Source organism: Diceros bicornis, chromosome 6, assembly GCF_020826845.1.
Source record: "Diceros bicornis minor isolate mBicDic1 chromosome 6, mDicBic1.mat.cur, whole genome shotgun sequence".
Classification (NCBI taxonomy): domain Eukaryota; kingdom Metazoa; phylum Chordata; class Mammalia; order Perissodactyla; family Rhinocerotidae; genus Diceros; species Diceros bicornis.
The window spans coordinates 25,186,349-25,209,722 of NC_080745.1; the positions used below are offsets into that span (position 1 = coordinate 25,186,349).

At 36.7% G+C, this 23,374-nt stretch overlaps 1 protein-coding gene across 9 annotated transcripts in view; it reads left to right on the forward strand.

The window, feature by feature from the left end:
• TTC13 (tetratricopeptide repeat domain 13) overlaps nt 1-23,374 on the forward strand; it is a 76,042-nt gene that overhangs the window by 34,972 nt on the left and 17,696 nt on the right. For 8 of the 9 annotated variants that reach the window (XR_009220438.1, XM_058543047.1, XM_058543048.1 and 5 more), the window contains 9 exons: nt 2,213-2,329; nt 3,248-3,358; nt 9,319-9,401; nt 10,983-11,124; nt 11,410-11,584; nt 13,162-13,318; nt 20,575-20,705; nt 21,282-21,414; nt 22,035-22,127. Coding sequence is in view for 8 of the 9 variants with exons in the window: in XM_058543047.1 (XP_058399030.1) it covers nt 2,213-2,329; nt 3,248-3,358; nt 9,319-9,401; nt 10,983-11,124; nt 11,410-11,584; nt 13,162-13,318; nt 20,575-20,705; nt 21,282-21,414; nt 22,035-22,127 (1,142 nt within the window). In the remaining variant the exon portion in view is untranslated. The remainder of the gene's footprint in view (nt 1-2,212; nt 2,330-3,247; nt 3,359-9,318; nt 9,402-10,982; nt 11,125-11,409; nt 11,585-13,161; nt 13,319-20,574; nt 20,706-21,281; nt 21,415-22,034; nt 22,128-23,374) is intronic. The other variant, XM_058543053.1, reaches the window with a different exon arrangement.

Below are 23,374 nucleotides of genomic sequence, written 5' to 3' on the forward strand. Positions count from 1 at the left end.
ACTTGAGGTGGAGACAGGGAGATAACGTGGTGAAAATACCAGGTAATACTTGTGACAGTAGACACTAAGAGGAGGTGCTTCTTCAGGAACAGAAGGGCATGGCCTGCCGGAGTTCTGGGAGAAGTCGGCAAAGGGAGGGATGTTGGGAGTGTTTGCGGAGGCCTCGCTGAAGAGATGATGCTAGAGCCAATCAGATCCCACGTCTTGGGGGACAAAGTGGAGAAGGGTGTTCAGATCAGAGAAAGAAGTATGTGCAAAGGCACTCCTTTTAATGTTTTTAAGTGAAATGTGTTCATTTTACCATTTTCACAAAATAAGAGTAAACTATCCAGATTTCATGTTGTATTTACTGCACATTTAGCCATGTTAAATGCTTCAGAATTTATGTTAATATATTCAGTATGAATAAAACTTGACTTTTAATCCTCTGACCTCGTCGGATTTCATAGTTTAACTAAAGGAAAAAATGACTGTTTTCCCCATTCTTTTGGAGGAGAAAACTTAGCAAGTAAAGGAAACATGAATGTTTTGGTAATTTAAAAAATGTATTTGTGATGTTTTTGTTCTCAAAATTAATAGTGTCTTAAGTTGTAGTTTAGTTTCTTAAAGTGAATTTTATGGTTGAGTGGGGATTTGGCTTTCTGAATAAAATTCTTTCTCAATTAATGATATAATTTATTGTCTCTTGTCTGTTTTGGATTGTAACCCTAAGGGTTAAGTGATTGTAATTTGTTCATTACTGCTGAGAATCTTGTTGGTATTTGGTGTGAGCATTAGGTGGCTAATTTGGTGATCATCTGTTCTAGGGAGGGGGTGCTGATGCTTTTTCCCTCCATAACTCTGATGTTATATTAAAATGTTATGATAAAGCATGAATTTAATTGCATACTCAGAAAGAAGACTTATTTAGCAGCTTTAAAAAATTTGTATATCTAATAAAAAGCTAATTGTGTACTCAAAAATGATATTGGTAATCAAAAAAGTTATTTTCAATTATCTTAAAAATATGTGGTAATATTGCTTTTATCTGGCATTATTGGGCAATAATGTCACTACATAGTGATTTTTCCAGCTAAATTATAGCATAACATTCATGTATGTCAGAAATTATTTTATGAGAAATCTTTCACTTTCATACTTTCAGAAATAGGCTATATTTAATGAATATAATTTAACCTTTTTTAGTTACTCAGGTCATTATTATGCATATTGATTATTGTGCTGCGGTGTGATAATTCAGTTATGTACCTAGGGGTTATTAAACTGAGTAGGGATGTTTTCCCTTCCAAAATGTAACCCCAGACCACTGTGCTTTTTGAGTTCTCAGGCATATATTCCATTTCTTTCCTCTTTCTGAGCTGTGATTCTTGCCACTGGTTATGTGCCTGCCTGAATCCTCTCTCTTTTGCTGGTTTTAAGTTCCTGCAGAATAGGAAGCCAGTTAGTAAAATTGTTGGAAATGACCTATATTATGAGAACAAAATTAACCCTAATTTAAGGATAAAATGCGTGTGCTTGATTGCATGAATACTGATACCCATTTTGGATTTTTTACGTCTTTTTGGTGTACTTTTGCATTCTGAACTGTCTTCTGTATTGCCGTTGTTGCCTGAACACAACTGACAGCGGGATCAACGGAGCTTTCCAGACAGGCTTGCAGATGTCTTTTCTCCTACTTTGCAGATCATGACTGATGAGTTGAGAGTTGTTAACACAACAGGGCTTACAGAACACCTGGAATCTTAGAAACTGTCATTCGGCACTTATGACCACAGAGGACAGAGCTAAACACCATGGAAGACTCTAATCTGTGTCCAACAGCTTCTCTATTTTAATGGTTCAAAGTTACCTTTCAGATTAATTTTGACATGCCAAATTTTGTTTTGAAAAATAAATAATAGGTTGAGAAAAAAATGGTCACATTTTAAGAAAAGCAACATCTCTTATAACCCAGAATGTGAAACAATGACAGGGGAATTGCTTCAGTCATAGTTTATGAGCCTTCCCCTTGGCTCGACAAAGATTAGTGGCCCCTCAGCTTGTTGACTTTGAACCTCAGTGCATAGTACGTGGGGTCAAGTATTCTAGTCTGCCGAGAGATTAATGTTGTGAGTAGAGTGTGGTGAAGTGGAATTGAAAAGTCAAAAGCATTGGCAGTTTTAGGGTTGATCATGGGAATTTTTCTTCCCTAATGACATTTTTGGGTTTATAGATTCTGTCCCCTCTGGGACGAATTAATGAAGCAGTGAATGATCTCACTAAAGCTATCCAACTTCAGCCCTCAGCACGGCTGTACAGACACCGGGGGACCCTGTACTTCATATCAGAGGTGAGTTATCTCTGCCTTGAAACATTTCCTTTCATGATGATAAAGATTTCGCTTTTCCTTCTACTTCAGAAAGCTGCTCTTTGATAGATTGGGGTTTGGAGCTGTATAATAATATGTGATACAAGACAGTTATAAAAGCTTTTTTTTTAGCTGAAATTGAACCCAGTGGGGAAATATTAAGTACCAAGAACACATTTTCTTGCTTGAGCTGTCAGCAGTAACTAATTCTGGACTAGGAGAAAAGGAGAATGAGAGAGGGGGAGAAACAGAAGAAGAGAAATTTGGTTCATAGATTATGCTTCAACCTTTCTTGCAAATATCAGCACAGGGAAGCAGGTGAGCACGTTATCCATTTTTGGGGGTATCACAACCCAAGAACCATAAGCTGAAATAGCATGGCTTCCCAGATTGTAGCTTCTCTCTGTAAGTGACCCAAATCTAACAAGATTATCTTTTATCATTGTAGTGGTATTTATGATTACCATAGTTATTTTTGTGGGTTCATAGTAATTTTAGCAATTTTCTATTGCGAAAGGAAATAGATTTTAAAAATCTCAGCGTAACACATTTTAAGGTTGGTCTATGGCATAATTATTTTAGAAGTATTCAGTATAAAAACATTGTAGTACCAGAAAATGATTTGTGAAGTTTCTCTAACAGATTATGATTTTAATAGTATTCAAAATAATATTCTTTTTGTAGTTGAGACAGTGTGCTTAAATTAAACCTTTGTGAGTTTTTCCCATCAGTTTTCTAAGATAATCAACTATTTCAGCAAACACTATAAGCATTCAACTAATACAAAGCCAAAAACAGCACAGAATGAATTGGAATTTTTTTCTCTACCAATCAAAAGTAGGAAATGTCCAAATATCTAATGAATACTACTTTATATTTTTTCCACTCTCCTTTTTGTAGGACTATGCAACAGCCCACGAAGACTTTCAGCAGTCCTTAGAACTGAACAAAAACCAGCCTATAGCTATGCTATACAAAGGTTTAACTTTCTTTCACAGAGGACTTTTGAAGGTGAAACTGTTGTGCAATATGTGTACAGTATAATGATTCTGCTTTTCTTTTGTGGGTGGGAAGAATTTAGTGAAATTTAGTTTGACTTGTTTCAAAATGATGTCCCAAGTGTCCATCTAATTGGTTTATTTTAGAAAATAGTATCAACATATTCGTATTAGAAAATATGAATCAACATATTTATTGAGCTCCTACTATTTGGTAGGTACTAGGAGGAAGGTGCAGAAGGGGAGAGGGTAAAAGTAAGAGTCAGAAATAATACTTTACACTTATAAAGGGTAAAGTTTACAAAGTTTTTTCCACATACAATTTATCATATGGCAAATAGACTAAAGAAAGTAACATAAACAAAGTGCTTTGAGAACAGAGATAAGAAAGATTCATTTAAACTGTGGAGTTAGAAAAAGTTCCAGAGAACAAGTGGACTTTGTCCTGGACCTTGAAGGCGCAGTAGGATTAAGTGGGGGAAGAAGGGCACTTTAGGCAGAGAGGAAAGCACGAGTGATGACATAGAAATGTGGAAATACAGCCAGTTCATGGAGTAGCAAATAGTTGGGTTTGAGTGTAAAGGAAATGGGGTTGGAAAGTTGGATGAGGGGAGGTCCTAAAAAGTCTGGAATATTACGCTAAGCATTTTGACTAATTTGTAGGCCCAGAGGAGCTGTAAAATCTAGATTTGGGGGAAAATATAGAGTTGAGATCAAATCTATCATTTGGGAAGTGGATTCTGACATGGTAGTGGCTGAGGAAGTTAGGGACAGAGAGATTGACGAGGAGACATTGGTAGCGTTCCAGGTCAGAGCGGGAGAGACTTAACCGGGCTCCTCGGGAGGCTGTAGGAGCTGGTTGGGAGACGTCTCTGTGATTGATTGGATTACTGTCCCTTGAAGACTGCTGTTGGGAGGAGGAGTTGAGGGAAACAGGAAAGGCGTTGTCTAGACTGACTCAAAGTGTGGGATAGAAATGTCACCTCCAGCTTGCCCCTTCCTCCTGCCCTTGATTCTACATTCTCTGAGCACGGGTTGAGAACCTCTTGTGCAGCAGGCTTATCTTATGCCAGGAGCAAGGGACCAGAAACACGGCTAAGAGTGGAGCTCTGGGTCTCTCACTGTGGCCTCCTCAGTGCGCAAGGCCTGGTACAGAGTAGGCGCTCTAGTACAGAACACATCAGAACTGCCTGACTGAAGACAGGCTGGCCCAAGAGCCAAATATAGTCAGCCTGTGTAGGTGAAAAACACTTCATTCTGACCAGGAAGTCAAGCGAGTCTTCACAGAGAAGGTTGTACTTAACCTGAACTTTGAAAGCTATGAAGAATTTCAATAGCCTGTGGCAGGGAACGGTGCTCTGGCAGAAAGAACATGCTTTTACTTTTGAAAATAGTTCTGAGGATCACACACACACACACACACACACACACACACACACACAGACACACACACACACACACACACACACACACACACACACAGACACACACACACTTGGAGGGTGGGGTGGGATTTGCCTGTAAAAAGACTGCATGATGTAAATCCTCAGTGTTACAGACAGTGCCTGTCACACAGTAGGTGCTCAGTAAATATTAGCAGAATAAATGAATTTCAGGGACAGCATTGAATTTGGAGTTGGAAGGCCTTGGTTTGAGCTCTCGCTCTGAATCTTATTAACTGTACCACTGGACAAGGTACTTAAACTCTTTCAGCCTCTCCTTCCACATCTGTCAAGTAGAGATGATTCTACTCTGCCTCTTGAAGTGACTGAGGATTAAATAAAATAATGTGTGTGAAAAGTACTTTACAAGCTGTGAATATGAATCAGGTATTAATTATTACGGATTATTTTACGTGTGAAAATTTAATTTAATCTGTTTCATAGACTCAAAAGAAAAATAACTCCCATCCACTAAACACCAAATCAAAAAGAAGTTTGCAAATTTTATCTCATACACCTCATATCCTTTTGCAAGTTTGTGAAGGGTCGTGCTAACAAGGACGCTTTCTCTCTTCCCTCAGGATTGAGACGGGCAGCTGTAGGCTTTGAGAGCAGTTATTTAAAATGTGTTTTGAGCAGCTGCCAGATGGGCTTTTCCAGTCTATTTTGTGTCTGCATCTGCCCTCTAATCCTCTCATCTTCTCTCAGTCACCTTAAATAAAAAAATTCAAAATCACAACACTATAGTCAAGTCTATCCCTTGAATATCTCATAGAGGAGAAAAAGATCTGAAATACAAAGAATACCAGCTATTAGTATTAAGAGGTTAAAAATATTTTTTAAAGTAAACAAATGCAAACAAATGATTTCATTTTTAATTATAAGCCAGGTTTAGGAATGTGGGCAGGACTCTTTGTGTTATTTCGGAATGCAAATTTTTCAGAAAAGAGCTTTAACAGAGACACTACAAATTGGACAAGGACTAAAATTCAGTTTGGTTTATTCCCAATCTACGTGATGAGAATCTAGAAACAGTGTCTTCATTCTCTGAGCGTTAGATGCCCCTCAGTGAACCAATCTTACCAAATTATTTGGTCCTTTCTCCTTTTCACCATGCTCATAAACACAGCATCAAGGTGTATAATAGATGGGAACTTTTTCTTTGCATTTTTATAGATCTGCTGTCCAAGGAGGTCAGAGTGTTTACATATTCTCTCATTCATCCCACCGGCATCCCTATGAAGTATAGAGGGAGCAGAGGGTGTCCCAGTTACATAGATTGGAAAACTGAGTCAGTAGTGAAATGCCTTAATTAAATTAATGAACTGAATTTAGATATCTCTATTTCTCTTGTTAACTATAGAGACAAAGTATTAAATGGACCAATGAGTTTAAACTATCATTGCATCCTAAAGGTGGTCAACAACAATTTAGAAATTAAGTAGGGTAATTGCTTATTTGCTTTATGATGTAATACATTAGAAATACATTAGGCAATATTACATGACAAATTTCACAACTGTCAGTTTGGTAGATATATCAAACATTTGGGATTTTCCTAGGGAAAAAACAGCAAAAGCTTTTCTGTTGAATTCTGTTTTGTCTATATTGTAAGGATAGTTCAAAAATGGTGTATTCCAAGCACATATTTTTATCAGCATTTACATTGAGAGTTACCTGAGATTGTTCTCTTAGTTGTAACAGCCTCAGAGTGATGGCTGCCCACCGACTAGTAGGGAAGATGGCGACTTAAAGTGGTGGTGATTGCATTCGCTATGCAGATGAATTCAGAGCCAGTTTATATGCTTAGAGATTGATTCATTCGAACATAGTTTCTTTGTTCCCAATGGCTTAAAATCTTGATTCTGCTATGTCCCCTCTTTGGCAGAATGAGGTAGAGAGCTGTGCAGTGATTAGACAGGAACCCCGAAACCAAAGACTCTTAAAAGCTGAAGAGAAATCAGACTTTGAAGAACTGTGGCGTCCAAGCATGCTGTAAGTGCAGTGGGCAGCAGATGTCTCCTGGGCATCTCCGCTAGACGTCCACAAACACTCCAGACTTAACACGCCCCAACTGGACTCATGACCTCCTCCCACCCCCACCCCCTGCCCTGCAGCTGTCCTTCGTACTGTACTTCCTTATGTTAGTTAACGTTCTAGCCCTCCACCCAGGCTCTTCAGCTTAGAAGCTTCCTACCCTCTCTTCTCCCTCATCCCCGTACCCAAACAGCCACCAAGTTCTGTCTTAGTTTGCCGTTAAAAATGTCTCCTGAATTTGACCCTTCTTTTCTCTCCTCAGAGACACTGTCTCAGTTTGAGCTTTCATTATCTCTTGCCTGGACTACTGCAGCCACCTCCTAATTGGGCTCCATTCTCTCCCATCTCCAGTCTGTCTTCTCTGTTGTTGCTGGTGGTAATCATCTCTAAAGAGTAAATTTTGGGACCGGCCCGTGGCTTAGCTGTTAAGTGCGCACACTGCGCTGCTGGCGGCCCGGGTTGGGATCCCAAGCGCACCGACGCGCTGCGTGTCAGGCCATGCTGTGGCGGTGTCCCACATAAAAAAAAAAAATGGAGGAAGATCGGCCCAGATGTTAGCTCAAGGCCAGTCTCCCTCAGCAAAATAGAGGAGGATTGGCATGGTTGTTAGCTCAGGGCTGATCTTCCTCACAAAAAAAAAAAAAGTAAATTTTGTGAGGTTGCGTACCTCCTTAGAGCCCCTGGGTCCTCATTGCTTGCAGGGTAACGCCCAGACTGCAGAGCATGGCAGAGAACCTTCCCTCTCTGGCCCCAGCTTACCACACTAGCCTGGTCCCCCATCTTTTCCCTGTCCCCCACTCCCACCTGTGCACCCTGCACTACTGCTCCTCCACATTTCCCACCAATTCCAAGCACTCTGTGCCACTGTCCAAGATGCCCTCTTTCTTTATCAAATTCCTTCTCATTCTCCAAGACCTAGCTCAGTTGTCACCTCCTCTGTGAGCCTGTTCTGGTATCCCCAGGCTCAGTGAGTTGTTTCTTTCTCTTTATTCCCAGAGACTTTTACTCATACCTCTATTGTAGCTCTTAGTTTATATTCTAATGACCTGGTTAAACAGTTGGCTTTCTAACTAGACTGAGTTCTTAGAGGACAGAGATAATGACTTGCTCGTCTTTGTGTCCCCTGTACCTCACACTGCCCCGGCACATAGTAGGCGCTCAATACATGTTTGTGGAATTAAAAATACAGTTGTAAAAATCCTAAAAGATCAAGACTGTGCACAGCAGGAAGCCTGATTAAGAGCAGTCTTTAACATTTCTTAAATGTTAAAATTTATGCATTCTCATCTTTCTACCAAACAGTAGATATTCAGCTAGATTCCTTAATAAGCAAGTTGTCCCTGTTGGCACCTTTGAGGAGTTTGAAAGCCAGCCTCTCTTGCCCTGCTGCCTCTCCCCCAGGAAAATCAAGAAGCAGGGAATGAATGAATTTTTGAAAAGAATTAGGATTCTGTTGCTTTTGCAAAACTATTTTGTGTACCTACCAAAACATTAAATATTTATTGAGTGCCTACCATGTGCAAGGCATAGGATATCTTTAGTAGTTTTCTGCCATGAATTATCTAATTAGGTGTGAAGTGATCTATCACAGAAGTTTTAAAGTGTTTCTCATTAAAGCTATTAGAGATCATGATACTTTGTAGCTGTTAGTAAGATATGTCTTTTCCTTGGGAAATGTGTGAAATGTCTTCATAATTTTTTATTACAGTAAATAATCAAGTCATAATGTAAAGTGCATTCAATACTGGTTTCAGCCCAGGATGTTGATTCTGAAACAGAATGGCACATTTTCTTAACAGTTTTCACAGAGAGTTCCACAGCAGCCAAGTCACTATTTGTGTCCTAAGGGCCCCTCCCTAAAGCACGGTGCCTGGGCAGCCTTCTCACTCCCTTAGCTGCACACCTGGAGTTGTGCTGGCGGAAGCCATGCCCCAAATGCCCCCAGCTTTAAGGTTTCTGTTTTATTGTTTCTTTTTCCTTGTAGATCATGGGAATCCTTCAGATAGCCAATCTAGGAGCCTTTTTGCTTATTTTAATAAACAGTTTCAAGATGGGCTTGCTTTTTTATTTCTTTTGTTGGTTCAATTTTAAATGCTACTGGTTGTGATCATTTTGAATTATTTCACACAGCTATTAGGTTTATTGTTGTTCCACAAGGCCTTTATTAATTAAGAAAATTATATTACTATGAAGGTGATATCACCAGTACTCAAAGTCCTAATGAAATAGATAGTGAGAAGCTGTTTTCCCATTTTGAAAGGGAGAAACTTAAGGCTCTGTTATGATTCATAGTAATGCATTTGTTTACTATTGAAATTAAGTCCTCCTGACTCGTAGTTTGTTGTACTTTATACCTCTCTTTTTTTTAAGTCCTCCTATTGAAAAAAAAAATCACTCAGAGACCATGTATAATATATAAGTCCTTTAGTGATTTAAGTGAAACTCAATTTTAACAGTTGTACAAATGAAATAATTTTCTCTATACTTTTTACAGGAAGCTATTGAATCCTTCAAAGAAGCTTTGAAGCAGAAAGTTGATTTTATTGATGCATATAAAAGTCTAGGACAGGCCTATAGGTAAGTAAAGTAGTAATAGTTGGGGTAGGAGGGAGAGTATAGAGTAGGGAGCCAAGATAGCCTCACATAATTGTGATGTTTAAAAAGAAATTGCATTTCTTAACCAATTGGTCTTTCTAAACCACATAGGCATTTACATACTTGTTGAGATCTTCTCTGGAATCTAGAAGGAACCTGTGTCAGAGGATATCATGATGCATATTATCTCTTAAAACAACTTCAGTTTGTATGTATTGGTCTAGAAAATGTTAGTCCTTTAAGGGTGATTATTTTGAATAGTGGCATATAATGCTGCTGCTTTTTTAGGCAATGACTAAGGTTAATTCCCACATCACTATGGTCTGTTTGAAGATTCCTAGAATAAAGGAATGGAAAAGTCAGAATTACGATACACCTCTATCAGGAATGAGAAGTTGTGCCTAGACTTCTTGACTGCTTGCATTGCCCTGGCCAGTAGAGCTATTCTAACTTTTGGCTTTAAAAAAAATTTTATACTCTGACCTGAAAAGGAGATGGCATGGCATAATAGAAGGGGCTCCTGATTTAGGAGTCAAGTGATATAGATCTAGTTCAGGATTGCCCATTCGGAAGTTGTGTGTCCTTAACTCCTCTGAGCTTCAGAGTTCTCACTTATAAAGGTACTATAAAATTAGAAAAGAAAGCCAATAACAGAAATTCCCTTCAAAACTCTGTTAGGTACCTTGTTTGGGAAGGATTAAATTCAGGAGCTTATTTATTTGGTACAATAATTGAGGAAGATTTCTTATACTAACTTGAAGAAAGTGTGTTTGGATTTGTTTTGGGTTTAAGGGATGATATTTATCCTTCCTGTTCCACAGAATTGTTGGGAATATAAATTGAAAACAGATTTGAAAGTACCTAGTAAATTGCTGTATAAATGTAAGCAGGTGTTATATTTTTAAAAAATATTCTTTATTAATAGAAAATTCATGCATGGAATATTTTGAAGATACTACTTCTTTTATTTGTAAACATTTTAATATATTAAAAAAGGCTGGTCAGTAATAACCATTTCCACTCTGAAATGGTCACAACTCTAAAATATACTTCTTTTTTCCAGAATTTTAAATTACATAGTGATTTACTAGATTTTAAGTGACGTAAACTTCAGTCACAGAAAAAAATACAATTTTAAGCCTATGAATTTGATTCAGGATGATAAACCTCCGTATGATTATAACCTACATACTTTATTCCAAAGAAGAAATGTATGTTTCTGTCCAAATACTAAAACTTAGACACATATATTTAGGGGTTAGAGCTCATCATGATTTGGGGAAAGGGATTTGAGTAAGTATTTGCCTTTGGAAATCAATAAATTAATTTTCCCCAAAGAATTTCCAGAGCTCTGTGGTTATCCTGTAGTCCGGTAAGGTTTAGAAAAAGTAAATGGGATGTGATGTGTCAAAGGCTATGTAGCTATAAAGTGGTAAAGTAAAAAAGGGAATGCCCACATCAGGGTATCTTATTTGTGTATTGGACCATAATTCTGCTGATAACTTATTCTGTATGTTTACTGAAATGTCTGTACTGTGCTCATAACTATTGTTAAATATCTAGAGAACTGGGCAATTTTGAAGCAGCCACTGAGAGCTTTCAGAAGGCCCTGCTGCTCAACCAAAATCACGTCCAGACCCTCCAGCTCCGGGGAATGATGCTTTATCACCATGGCAGCCTTCAGGAAGCCCTTAAGAATTTCAAGGTGAGCATCTGTGAATTAGAAGCACTGTAACTTGAGTTCTTGGATTATTCTTCAACGGAGTTTAGTGAAATGAATGGAGGATGGCCCAGAATAGTGTTTATACCTCAACAGAAAGAAAGAGAAAAACTGTTGCCTTGTCCCATAGACTAATTTACAGGGTATGTATTTGGTCTGATTTAACCTGGAGGGAAAACTTTTCTAATTTCTGATTAAAGAATGAAGCACTTGAAAGTTTTCTTAAACTGTATGGATACTAACACAGCATTTTCTCCTTCAATGCCTCAGCGGTGTCTGCAGCTAGAGCCATATAATGAGGTGTGCCAGTACATGAAAGGACTCAGCCATGTTGCAATGGGACAGTTTTATGAAGGGATAAAAGCACAGACTAAAGTTATGCTAAATGATCCTCTTCCAGGCCAGAAGGCCAGCCCAGAGTATCTTAAAGTGAAATATCTCCGAGGTAAGTCAGAAAATTGCAGATTCATTGAATTTTAATGCTCGAAGCTGTGGAAATCATAGTGCTTGTCTCTCTTATGTTCCATATGAGACAATTGAGTCTCAGAGAAGTGAGGTAACTTGTCCACAGCCATCCTTTGTTTAGTGGCAGTATCTGGACTAGATAGAATCCATGTCTTCTAAAGGCCAGTCCAGTGCTTTTTCTGTCATTTCCTACATGTTTTTGTTCCTAAAGTTAAAAAAAATTTTACTTTAGTCAAAAGAACATATTTGAACTAAATGTGACAATTATCTGGGTATTCTTGTCTCTTCATATCTCATCTAAAGATATAGGAATGACAGGAAAGTAACCTTTTATGAGGTTTTTACTGTTAAATGTAAATTTGGTTTCTTCCATCCATCATTCCTTTATATCAGAATTCTCACATGTTTTGGAGAAATTAAATTGGGATAAGGATGAAAGCAAATCTTTGAGTTATCCTTTTATTAGTTCTAGTCTTACTCACCTTTTCTCTGCCACACATAAAGATATTTCTGTTTTTCATATAAAGCCCAAATCTTTACTTCCATTTCTTCTCTTTCCTTTGTTATTAGCCCTCTACACTAGTACTGTCCAACTGAAAAAAATTGCAAGCCATGTAGGTAATTTTAAATTTCTAGTAGCCACATTAAAAAAGTAAAAACAAACAGGTGAAATTAATTTTAATAATACATTTTATTGAATTCATTGTATCCATAATATTAATGCAACATATAATTAGTATGAAAACCCCATGAGATATTTTACGTTACTTTTTGTACTACATCTTCAAAATCTGGTGTGTATATTATAATATATCTCGATTTGGATGTTAAATTTTCATTGGACTCACTTGATTTGAATTTAGATTTCATCAAATTTATAGTTGAAAAAACAGATTCATATATGCAAGTTTTCCAAGCATACCAAAGTTTTCTAATAATTGAGTCAAATATCAGTTTTTAAGCTTAAATTAAATAAAATTTAAGATTTAGTTTCTAAGTCACACTAGCTACATTTTAAGTGCTTCATAGCCGAGTGACTGCGAGCTACCTATTGGATAGCACAGCTCTTAACTCTAAATTACAATTCCCTCTTTTTTCCTGGTTTAAAGAACTTGGACTTGTGAACTATAGACTGAAGAAAGGAGCGCTCCATGTCCTGTTTTTTTCCATAGAGATAAGCAGCAGTTGGTCATTTAGTTGATGAAGTCGTGTACATAGTCAGTTGATCTGTCAGTTCACAGAGAACTCTATCTAACACTGAACTTGAATTCTGGAATTGAAAAGTGAGATATTTGTTGTCGTTCATGGAAAGGTGATTAAAATTTAACCGAAGTAGACCCAGATTGACTAGGTTGTATTTGACCTTGGTAACTCAAGTCAGTGGCAGGTTACCCTCATTATCATGTAATAATAGTGACTTACTAAAATTTGGAGTCTCCATTTAGAATTCTTGTAATTAAATAATAGTTTGTTACAAAGTATTTTTATGGCAGTTAGCCATAAAAAATGTTTCTTTAGCAGTATTTGGGCGTGTCAGATCCCATTTCTTGTCTGCAGAGTATTCTCGGTATCTTCATGCACACCTTGATACTCCTCTTACGGAATATAACATTGATGTGGATCTGCCTGGAAGCTTTAAAGACCACTGGGCTAAAAATCTGCCTTTCCTCATAGAAGATTATGAAGAGCAGCCAGGGTTGCAACCCCACATAAAGTAAGTGCTTTAAATAAAGATTTTTTTTTCTTTTTTAAGACTGAGCTATAATTTCATCATGATATCTCTTGATCAATAAATGGCTTTCTATCTATATTTCTGATGAATTTATTTTTGGATTTGATATGTCTGCAAATATTTCTTTTAGTTTATAGAGTTCCTTGAAACTTTCATCTTTCCTTCTAGCCTGACTTTCCCTGCTCATTGTGGGCAACCTCAGACTTCAAATGTACTTATACTATTGGCAGTCTTTGACATGCATTATTCTTTTACCATGTTACTTTTAAAGCGAATTACTTAACATATTGAAAGTTTGAAATTATACTGCTGGCCAACTACTCTTGCAGTATGGCAAAATGGATATGCTAAAGGGTTATCCCGTTACAAAACAATAAGCTCGAGAATAGAAATTAATTGCTGGGAGGCTAGCAATGCTGTAAAGATCAACCCCCTGACTTTCTAAAAAGAAAGAAAAGGTAGTGGGGGGATTCAAACTAGAGTGGTGAATGGTAAGCACATTTAAAAGGAAGAAAATGTCTTGAGGATAAGTGCATTTAACAACTACTGCAATGGAATTCCTTGAGGTGTAAGCAAGACGGGTTTGCTCAACTTTAAAGGGCTAAAGTGAGGCCATATTGGAGGCATTCCCAAGATCTCAACAGAAGCAAATACAGATCCTTCCTGGGAAGAAATGAGTGCCAATTTGGGCCCCAAGTATTCCCACAGATTAAGATCATTAGTGTGAGAATCAAAAACCAGGATCACCAAAACCATATGTGAGAATCAACAGAAACAACAAACAATAGACTTAAACTAAACCCTCAAGGACTTCAGATATTGGAATTGTTGAATATAGACTCTAAAATAACTCCAAATGAAATGTTTGAAGAAATTATGAAGTAATCACAAATATGAGCAAGAAACAGATTATCAAAAATGATTAGGTAGATTAAAGAAAATAATTGGAAGCTTTAGGAATAGAACATATAATCATTGAAATGAAGGATTCAGTATATCAACTAAACAGCAGATTAGACATAGCTGAGAGAAAATTGCAAAATTGGAAGATAGAACATTAGAAATTATCCAGAGTGTAGCACAGAGAATCAAGGAGTTAGAAAACATGAGAGAGAGATAGAAGATGCAAAAGATGTAAGAAGTTGTAGCATATGTCTAATTGAAATATCAAGAGAGAATGGAGGAAAGGCAATTTTTGAAGAAGTACAGAATTTGCTAGAACTAATGAAACACATAAATCCACAAATTTTTTTAAAAAGCAAGATTAATGAAAAGAAATCCATATCAAGACACATTGTAGGTAACTAGAGAACACCTATGATAAGGAAAAAGAAAAATAGAAAGAAATAGAAAAAATAGAAAAATCATATCACCTACTTAGGGTCAATAATTGGACTAACTTAAACCTCTCAACATCAACAATGGCAGCTAGACGATAATGGAATAATATCTTCAAAGTGCTGAAAGAAGACAACTTTCAACCTAGAATTCTATACCCAACAAAACTATCTTTTAAAAATAAAGACCAAATAAATATATATTCAGGTAATCAAAAACTGAATTAACCACCAGTTGGCATTGACTAAAGGAACTTCTAAAGCATGTAATTAAGGAAGAAGGCAATTGACAACTAGGAGCGAGATTTAAGATACAAGAAGGAGTAATGAGGGGAAAAAAATTGGTAAGAATGGTAAATTGGTAAGTCTAAATAAAATAATATCTAATTTGGGGGCTCATAAAAAGGACAGATATAAAATGGCAAAAATAGCAAGTAAGTTGAGGGATAATAAGAATTAAAATATTCTAAGAGAATGTGGGTTAAATATTATGTTAAGACTTTAAGTTATATTATGAATATTTAAAATGTCTATGGTAAGTACTAAAAGAAAGAGTATATAACTTTCATATTAGTAGAGAAGTAAAAAATAGAGAGAAAAAATAAAAAATTAAATCCAAAATCAATCAGAGATGGGGGGAAGGGGAAGAGGCATTAAAAAGTGGGACAAACAGAAAGAAAAAAATAAGAAGAATAGGTTGAAACAAATCCAGATATATCAATAATCACAATAAATATAAATGGACTAAACGTCAGTTAGACATAGTTGGATTGGAATTTTTTAAGAAATCCAATTATGTGTTTTTTACAGGAGGCACCTAATGCATAAGGACACAGAAAGATTGAAAGTAAGGAAATGGGAAAAGTTATACTAGAGAAGCACTAACTAAAAGAATCCTGGTGTAGCTATATTAATATTAATGGATTTCAAGTAATAAAACATTACTAGGAGTGAAGATTATTACTACATAATGTCAGGGGTTCAAATCACCAGGAAGACATAAATCCAAACTTACATACACCTAATAAGATAACTTCAAAAATTGCTAGAAATACATAGAGACATTAGCAAATTAAGTATCATAATGAGAAATTCTAATTTTTGAAAAACTAAATCTAATACTAGTAAAAATTTAGACTATTTGAACAACACAGTTAACAAACTTGACTTATTAGTCTATAGAGCTGTGTACTCAATTAAAGAATATCTATTCTTTTCAAGTATACTTAGATCATTTACAAAGATTGATCACTTACTATGCATATTTCACTACATTTCAAATAATTAGTATCATATCTGACCACAGTATGATTTAAAATATATATAAGAAGAAAATCTCCATTATTTGGAAGTTAAAAAGCACACATTGGAATATGGATTAAAGATAAAATCATAATGGAAATTTGAATATACTTTAAAAGTGAGCAAAAATGAAAATACCACATATCAACACTTGTGGAATGCAAAGAAAACCATTTTGTGAAAACATTAATATCCTTAAATATTATACTATAAAAAAAGTAAGGTAATAAGTATAAAAATTAAGGAGTAGGAAAAACAATAAAGAAAGCAGAAAGAAGGAAAAATAAAGAGAAATTAATGAAAACTAAATAGACAACAGAGAGGTTCATCAGAGTCAAAATTTTGTCTTTTTTTACTAACAGAAATTTCTGAGATTGATTTTTTTAATGAAAAATACTAAAAAACTCAAACAATTAGAAATGATTAAAAGAGATATAACCACAGATCAGCAAATATTAAAATGCTGAGAAGAGAATGCCATGAAAACTTGTATGCAAATAAATTTAAACCCAAAGAATAAATGGACTAATTCCTAGAAAATCAGAATTAATCAAGCTGACTTGAGAAGAAATAAAGAGCCTAAATAGTTCTATAATTATTAAGGATATTGAATTGGTATTTTAAAATATTCTTACAATCACACACATATACCACACACACACACACCAAAATTATCAAGCCCAAATGGTGTTACAGGAGTGCCCTGTCAAACTTTTAAGAGAATAGGAGGTAATATTCCCAAGTCATTTTGTGAGTCATTTTATATAACAATGATACCAAAACTAGACAAGGATTGTACACAAAAGGAAAACTAGAGGCCATTCTCATTCATAAGTGTGGAAGTAAGAATCCTAAACAAAATATTGGTAAACTGAACTCATTTTTATGCAAGAAGGATAACATCATATCAAAACGGATTTTTCCTGGGAATAAAAATGTGATCCTGGGGCCAGCCCAGTGGTGTAGCGGTTAAGTTCACGTACTTCACTTTGGCGGCTTGTGGTTCACAGGTTCAGATCCCAGGCGCGGACCAATGCACTGCTTGTCAAGCCATGCGGTGGCAGTGTCCTGTATAAAGTAGAGGAAGATGGGCACAGATGTTAGCCCAGGGCCAATCTTCCTCAGCAAAAAGAGGAGGATTGGCAACGGATGTTAGCTCAGGGCTAATCTTCCTCACCAAAAAAAAAGGTGATCTAACTTTAGAAAATGTATAAATGTGATTGCCAGTTAATAGATTAAAGGAGAAAAACCACATAATTATGTCAGTAGATACAGAAAAACAACTGGAAAAAATTAAACAACCATTTATACTTTATAAAAGATAAAAACTCTTAGCAGACTAGAAAAACAGATATTTCCTTAGCCTGATAAATGGTAACTATCAGAAAGCTATAGCAAACATCATTTTAACTAATGAAATGTTAGATACATTCATGTTAAAATTAAGAGTGAGACAAAAAAAAGCCTAAAATCATTGCTTCTCTTCAGCAGTGAACTAGAGATCCTAGACAATGCGTAAAGAGAAGAAAAAGAAATCAAAGTTATATGGATTAGAAAGGAAGACAGAAAACTGTCATTATTTGAAGATCACATGATTTAAAAAAAAACAGCCCAGATGATCTACAAACAAATTATACAAAATAAGAGTTTAACAAGGTGGTTGATTATAATTAATGTAAAGCATCATTTGCATTTTTATATGCCAGCAACAAACAAAATACCGTTTATAATAGCAAAAGTACTTAGGAATATATCTTACAAAAGATGTGCAAAACCTGTATGGAGATCATTGTAAACCTTTGTTGAAAGTTACTAGGAGAAAACAAATAAGTGGAGAGAAATACTGTGTTCATGAATAGGAAGTTCAATAACATCATTTGGTCAGTTCTCTGCAAATTAATTGTAGATTCAATAAAATGTCTTTCAAAATCCCAACAGTTTTTTGAGTAACTTGATGAGCTAATTCTATAAATTGTATGGAAGAACAAAGGAGCACGAATAATCAAGATTCTCCTGAAGAAGATGATGCCCAGGCTTAAAGGAGAAGGTTCTCATCCTACCAGATAGCAAGACTTTAGATAGTAATGAAGACAGAGTGGTATTGGTGCAGGGATAGACAGGTAGACCAAAGGAGCACAAAGGGTGTATTGTCGATCAGGGTTGGACAACTAGGTTGTCATATGGATAAAATAAATTGATTTTTGTGATAGTGTAGCTAAAGATCCAGTTCCAGATGGATGAAAATCTTAGAATGGTAAAATTTTTTTAATTTTAGGAGAAAATATAAGTGAAAACTTTTATGATTTTGAGGTAGAGAAGGATATCTCAATCAAGACACACAAAACATCCTAAGAAGTTCTGTTCAACAAAAGACACCATAAAGAGTGAAAAGATAAGCCCAAACAGAAAAGGTATTTGCCACCTATAAACTGACAAAGAATTGGTATCCAGAATTTATTAAAAATTTCCACAGATTGAAAAGTAAAAGTTGGGGTCAGCCTGGTGGCATAGTGGTTAGGTTCCCATGCTCCACTTTGGCAGCCCAGGGTTCGCAGGTTCGAATTCCGGGCACAGACTTATGCATTGCCCATCAGGCCATGCTGTGACAGCATCCCACGTACAAAATAGAGGAAGATGGGCACAGATTTTAGCTCAGAGACAATCTTCCTCAGCAAAAAGGAAGATTGGCAACAGATGTTAGCTCAGGGCCAATCTTCCTCACCAAAAAAAAAAAAAAGAAAGTAAACATCAAACAGCCAGTAGAAAAGTGTTCAAAAGACATGAACAGGTAATTTCACCAAGGGGAAAACATGAATGGCAAGTAAATATATGAAAAGATGCTTCAGTTCATAAGACCGCATGAGATGTTTCACCCACTAGAGGAACAAATATAAAGTCTGATAATAGTAATATTGACCAGAAGGAGAATCAAGGGAAAATTTTATATACTCATAGTGAGAATATAAATTGCAACAACCACTTTGGCCAGCAGTTTGTCATTATCTTGTAAAACTGAACATCTGCGTATCCTACAATCTTGTGATTCTGTTATATATATTCGCTAGAGAACCTTGTACTTGTGCAAATATCTCCCAGGAGACCTGCACAAGACTGTTGATAACAGTATTTGTTCACAGTGTAAAACTGGAAATCATCCCAAATGTCCATGAACAGAAGAATCGATAAATGTGATGCTGTCACACCATGGGATATTATGGAGCAGTATAAACAAATGCCCCATGCAACAGTATGGATTAATCTTAAAATGTTGAGTAAAAACAGCAAGTCAGTAGACTGCAATGTCACATCATTTTTCCCATAAAGCTCATAAGCAAAACTATAGAATATATTGTTTAGGGACATACATATGTAACCTATTTTTTAAAAGCAAAAGATAAGGGCATCATGAACACAAAATTCAAGATGAGTTACCTCTTGCTGGGAGGCAAGAAGATAGGATAGAAAGGCAGCATACAAGTAGATAGAGCTACAGAATTTGTTCTAGTTCTTAAATTGGGTAATGAGGTTGTATGCTTTTGTATGTATCAATTATTACATAATCGAAAATAGTAAAAAGAAAATAGATTGCTCAAAGAGGTTATCTATCTTCTTTACCACCGCTTTTTAGAGAAATACCAATGTGCAGGAAAGAGTTATCATGGCAGGCCTGAACTCCTGTCCTTGGAAAGGTCTGCTTACAAGGTTGGCCCTTGGCTGGCACCTGGGAATTTGGATTTGGGGAATGTCTCACTAGGCCCGGAACTGCTAAGAGTGCTTCACTGTGCCTGAGCTGTTCATACAAACAATATGGTTTATGCTAAACACCTGCTTTCCTTCTGGGTGTCTGGAATTTGGGTACTTGCTGGGCAGAGGCAGCCCCCAGGAAAATCCCTGGGCATTGAGTGTCTACTGAGCTTCCCTGATTGGCGGCGTCTCATGGAGGGGAATTAATCCTGTTCCTCTCCCGAGAGTCTTGGAAGCTTGCACCTGGTTTCCTCTAGACTTTGCACCATGAGCCTTTTCTCTTTGATAATTGTGCTTGTGTCCTTTGCTGTAATAAGTCACAGTCATGAGTACAACTATACATTGAGTCCTATGAGGCCTCCTAGAGAATCATTGAACCTGAGGGTGGCCTTGGGGACCTCAACACAACCTATAACTTAGAATTACAATCTTTGTTATGAAAACTTCTAGCAGGTTGGCAGCTAAACAGTAGTAGTTACATATACCATTTCAGGTATACCTGGTGTAACACAACTTGGGGCTGGTGTAGGGAATGGCTGCTTGTTGAAAAAGGCAGTCCATGTAGGTTATGTATTCTGGAGTTTACAAAGCAAGTAATTCAGAGGTGCCTTCTGAATTGCCAATTAGCTGTCAGTGTTACTAACAAGCATGTAATAGTAATTGTGTACACGTTCGCGTAATGATTCCTTCTTTTAATTTGTTTATGGTTGTGTGCTAGGCACTGAAGTAAGGATTATGTAGTCATAGGTGTCTTGATTCATTTTCCAGTGGAGGAAGTGACCACTTTTCAGGTGAAGTTGGATAACAAGATGTCTGTTGTAAAAGTCCTTATCATGTACATAATATTTCTTCCAGAGACGTGTTACATCAGAATTTTGAGAGTTATAAGCCTGAGGTACAAGAGCTGATTTGTGTAGCTGATCGTTTAGGATCGCTGATGCAATATGAAACACCTGGTTTCCTGCCAAACAAGAGAATACACAGAGGTATTCTGAAACTGTCTGAAAATGGAAATATTTCTTACAAAAGAGCAAGGATTATTAAACCATGTTGTGCTTTTTAAAAAATCATTTATTGCACTTATTCAAAAATCTCCATGTAATCAGAACAGAAATGTATAGATCCATTCATACTGAATTCTGAGAGAAGACTGCTTCTAGCCTTGGCTTTTGAGCTGTTGCTGTAATGTAGATGTAGAATACAGATCTTCAGTCATTACGTGTAGATCAGACAGCTCATCCACGGGAGCTGTCTCCTTACTGCGCGAGTGAGGAAGAATTTGAACCTCCAGTTGCTTCAGAAGGAGGCAGAGTTGGGAGGAGACAACTTTGGGGGTGTCTCTAGTTTCCTCTGATAGATTTTAGTCTTGATCGTGTCATTATGATTGTAATATATCTCCGGTCTTGTTAAATTACCAGTATTTGTGATTCTTTCTTAATATAATGAGTCTGGACTCAGTGAAAATATATGAGACTCAGCGAAAATATAATGAGACTCGGTGAAAATCAGTCCCTCTAACGTATACTTACAATCTCTGTTTTCTCAATATTTCTTTCTTTTAGCCATGGGTTTGGCAGCCTTGGAAGTCATGCAAGCTGTACAGCGTACATGGACCAACTCGAAGGTTCGAATGAATGGAAAAACACGGCTGATGCAGTGGAGAGACATGTTTGACATCGCAGTAAAGTGGAGACGGTAACTAATGTTTAAGTGCAAATAAACTAGAAGTCTTACCATTGTAAAATAATGTAAGTCTCCTCTACTTAACAGATTTTGAATCCTGTTTTATTTACTAACAGTAGGCCTTATAAGTTGTGTTTTCCTCTCTAAAGTTTGTCAGAGATTGCTGGCATTATTATGCATTGAAATACACTCAACTAATATTTATGAAATAAGAATTGATTGTTATTGTGTTTCCAAGCACATTTTTAAATGAAGAATTTTAGAAAAAGCAGTCTCTTTGAGAGAGTATATCATCACCTGTGGTACCTTTGAATGAACTTCAGTGTACCAGTCTCTTTATAGTTGAAGTATGTGCCTGGCTAACCTTCTACGGTTTAAGGAGGGAACCGTTGATATTCATTTTCATGAGAAAAATACTGCTGTACTGGTAAACCTGTACTGACTTCTTACTTGATCGAATTGGAACACCTATTTGGAATTTGCAGGTTTGTGTTTCATATTTTTAGATGTAATTGACTCAGCAATTGCTTTCTCCTCACTTTTGCAAAGACTCTTACATGTTTTATTTTTAATGCTTTTGAACATTTCTAGGTTTTATAAGGTCTTCATCTTTAACAAGCTCTGTTTTATAGGATTGCTGACCCAGACCAGCCAGTGTTATGGTTAGATCAAATGCCAGCACGAAGTCTTAGCAGAGGTTTTAACAACCACATCAATTTAATCAGGTATGAACCTTCTGTGCATCTTTCTTGATTTCACTGGAGTTTATTCTAAATAGACAGGTCGTGGAGACCATGACTGGCTCATTGTTTCTTTCCTGGTGACTTTTTGACGAGGGAATACACAGATTGGCTCTGCACCTGCAGAGTTCTGCCTGCATTCCTTTCAACTAGTCCAACTGCAGAAAGAGATGCAGAACATGCTGTGCTCCTGCTGCAGGCTCTTCTCTGTGATGCAGAGCTCATTTGAAGGGTAGACTGCCAGATTTTTGCCTAGAATGTCAGTCTTTAAAGGGTCCTAAAACATCATAGAAAGTAATTAGATGGAGAACATTACATTTACCATAATATCCTGATAATATTGCATAGCTCAAAGAACTCTTTGATGAATCTGTTGTGACAAGGGAGAGGCTCCCCTGTCCCACCCCGCAACACACAAAGGGTTTGGATCAATAACACTGTGTGGTTGCTAAGCTGCCATCCTGGGAGAGTGAGCCAGGTTACCTGGAGAGCTCTTGTCTTGTCCAGAGTCTCTGCAAGTTAGAGACATGAGTGAAGTGCTCAGCTCTTTACCCCTCCCTTCATGTGCTTAGCCACCGTCTAAATAAATGATGAACAAATATTAAAGAATATCAGCTTAAAGGGGACCCACTGAATTTAATTTTAGATAAAATTTACAAATGTGGTAGTTGTGTCACATCTAAAATGCTTCTAGTTCCAGAAACCTGAATCAAAAAAATATTCTATACAACTTTGCCATTTAAGTTTAAGGGAAATATCATTAATATATTTATTTTTTTAATTTCTAGAAAATAAATTTCTTTTCCCCTTTTGATGTGTATATTTACTTGTTTCTTATGGAATAATTTGTGACATTTATAGATAGACTCAGCTAGCTTTAATTGAAGGCCACTGTCAATGCGCTGTATTGCATGGTGGTCATATAGAAGTGAAATACAGTCCCTGACTTCAGAAAGCTCATAGCTTAGTGAAGAAGACAGACCAGAGAACTACTGTGTAGTGTGTTAAGAGTAATGGTGGTCATGTGTACAGGATGCCGGGGGACACAGAAAAGGAGTGCCCAGTCCAGCCTTCAGGTGATGCCTGAGCTATTTGGAAAGAGGGAAAGCAGAGAGAGGTGGATGAGGCATGGACCCACAAGTGAATCAGGCATGGTCAGGAGAGTGTGACTGATTCATTATGACTGGTGATTACTTGGCAGTTAAGGGAGTATCAGAAATTAAGGCTAGAAG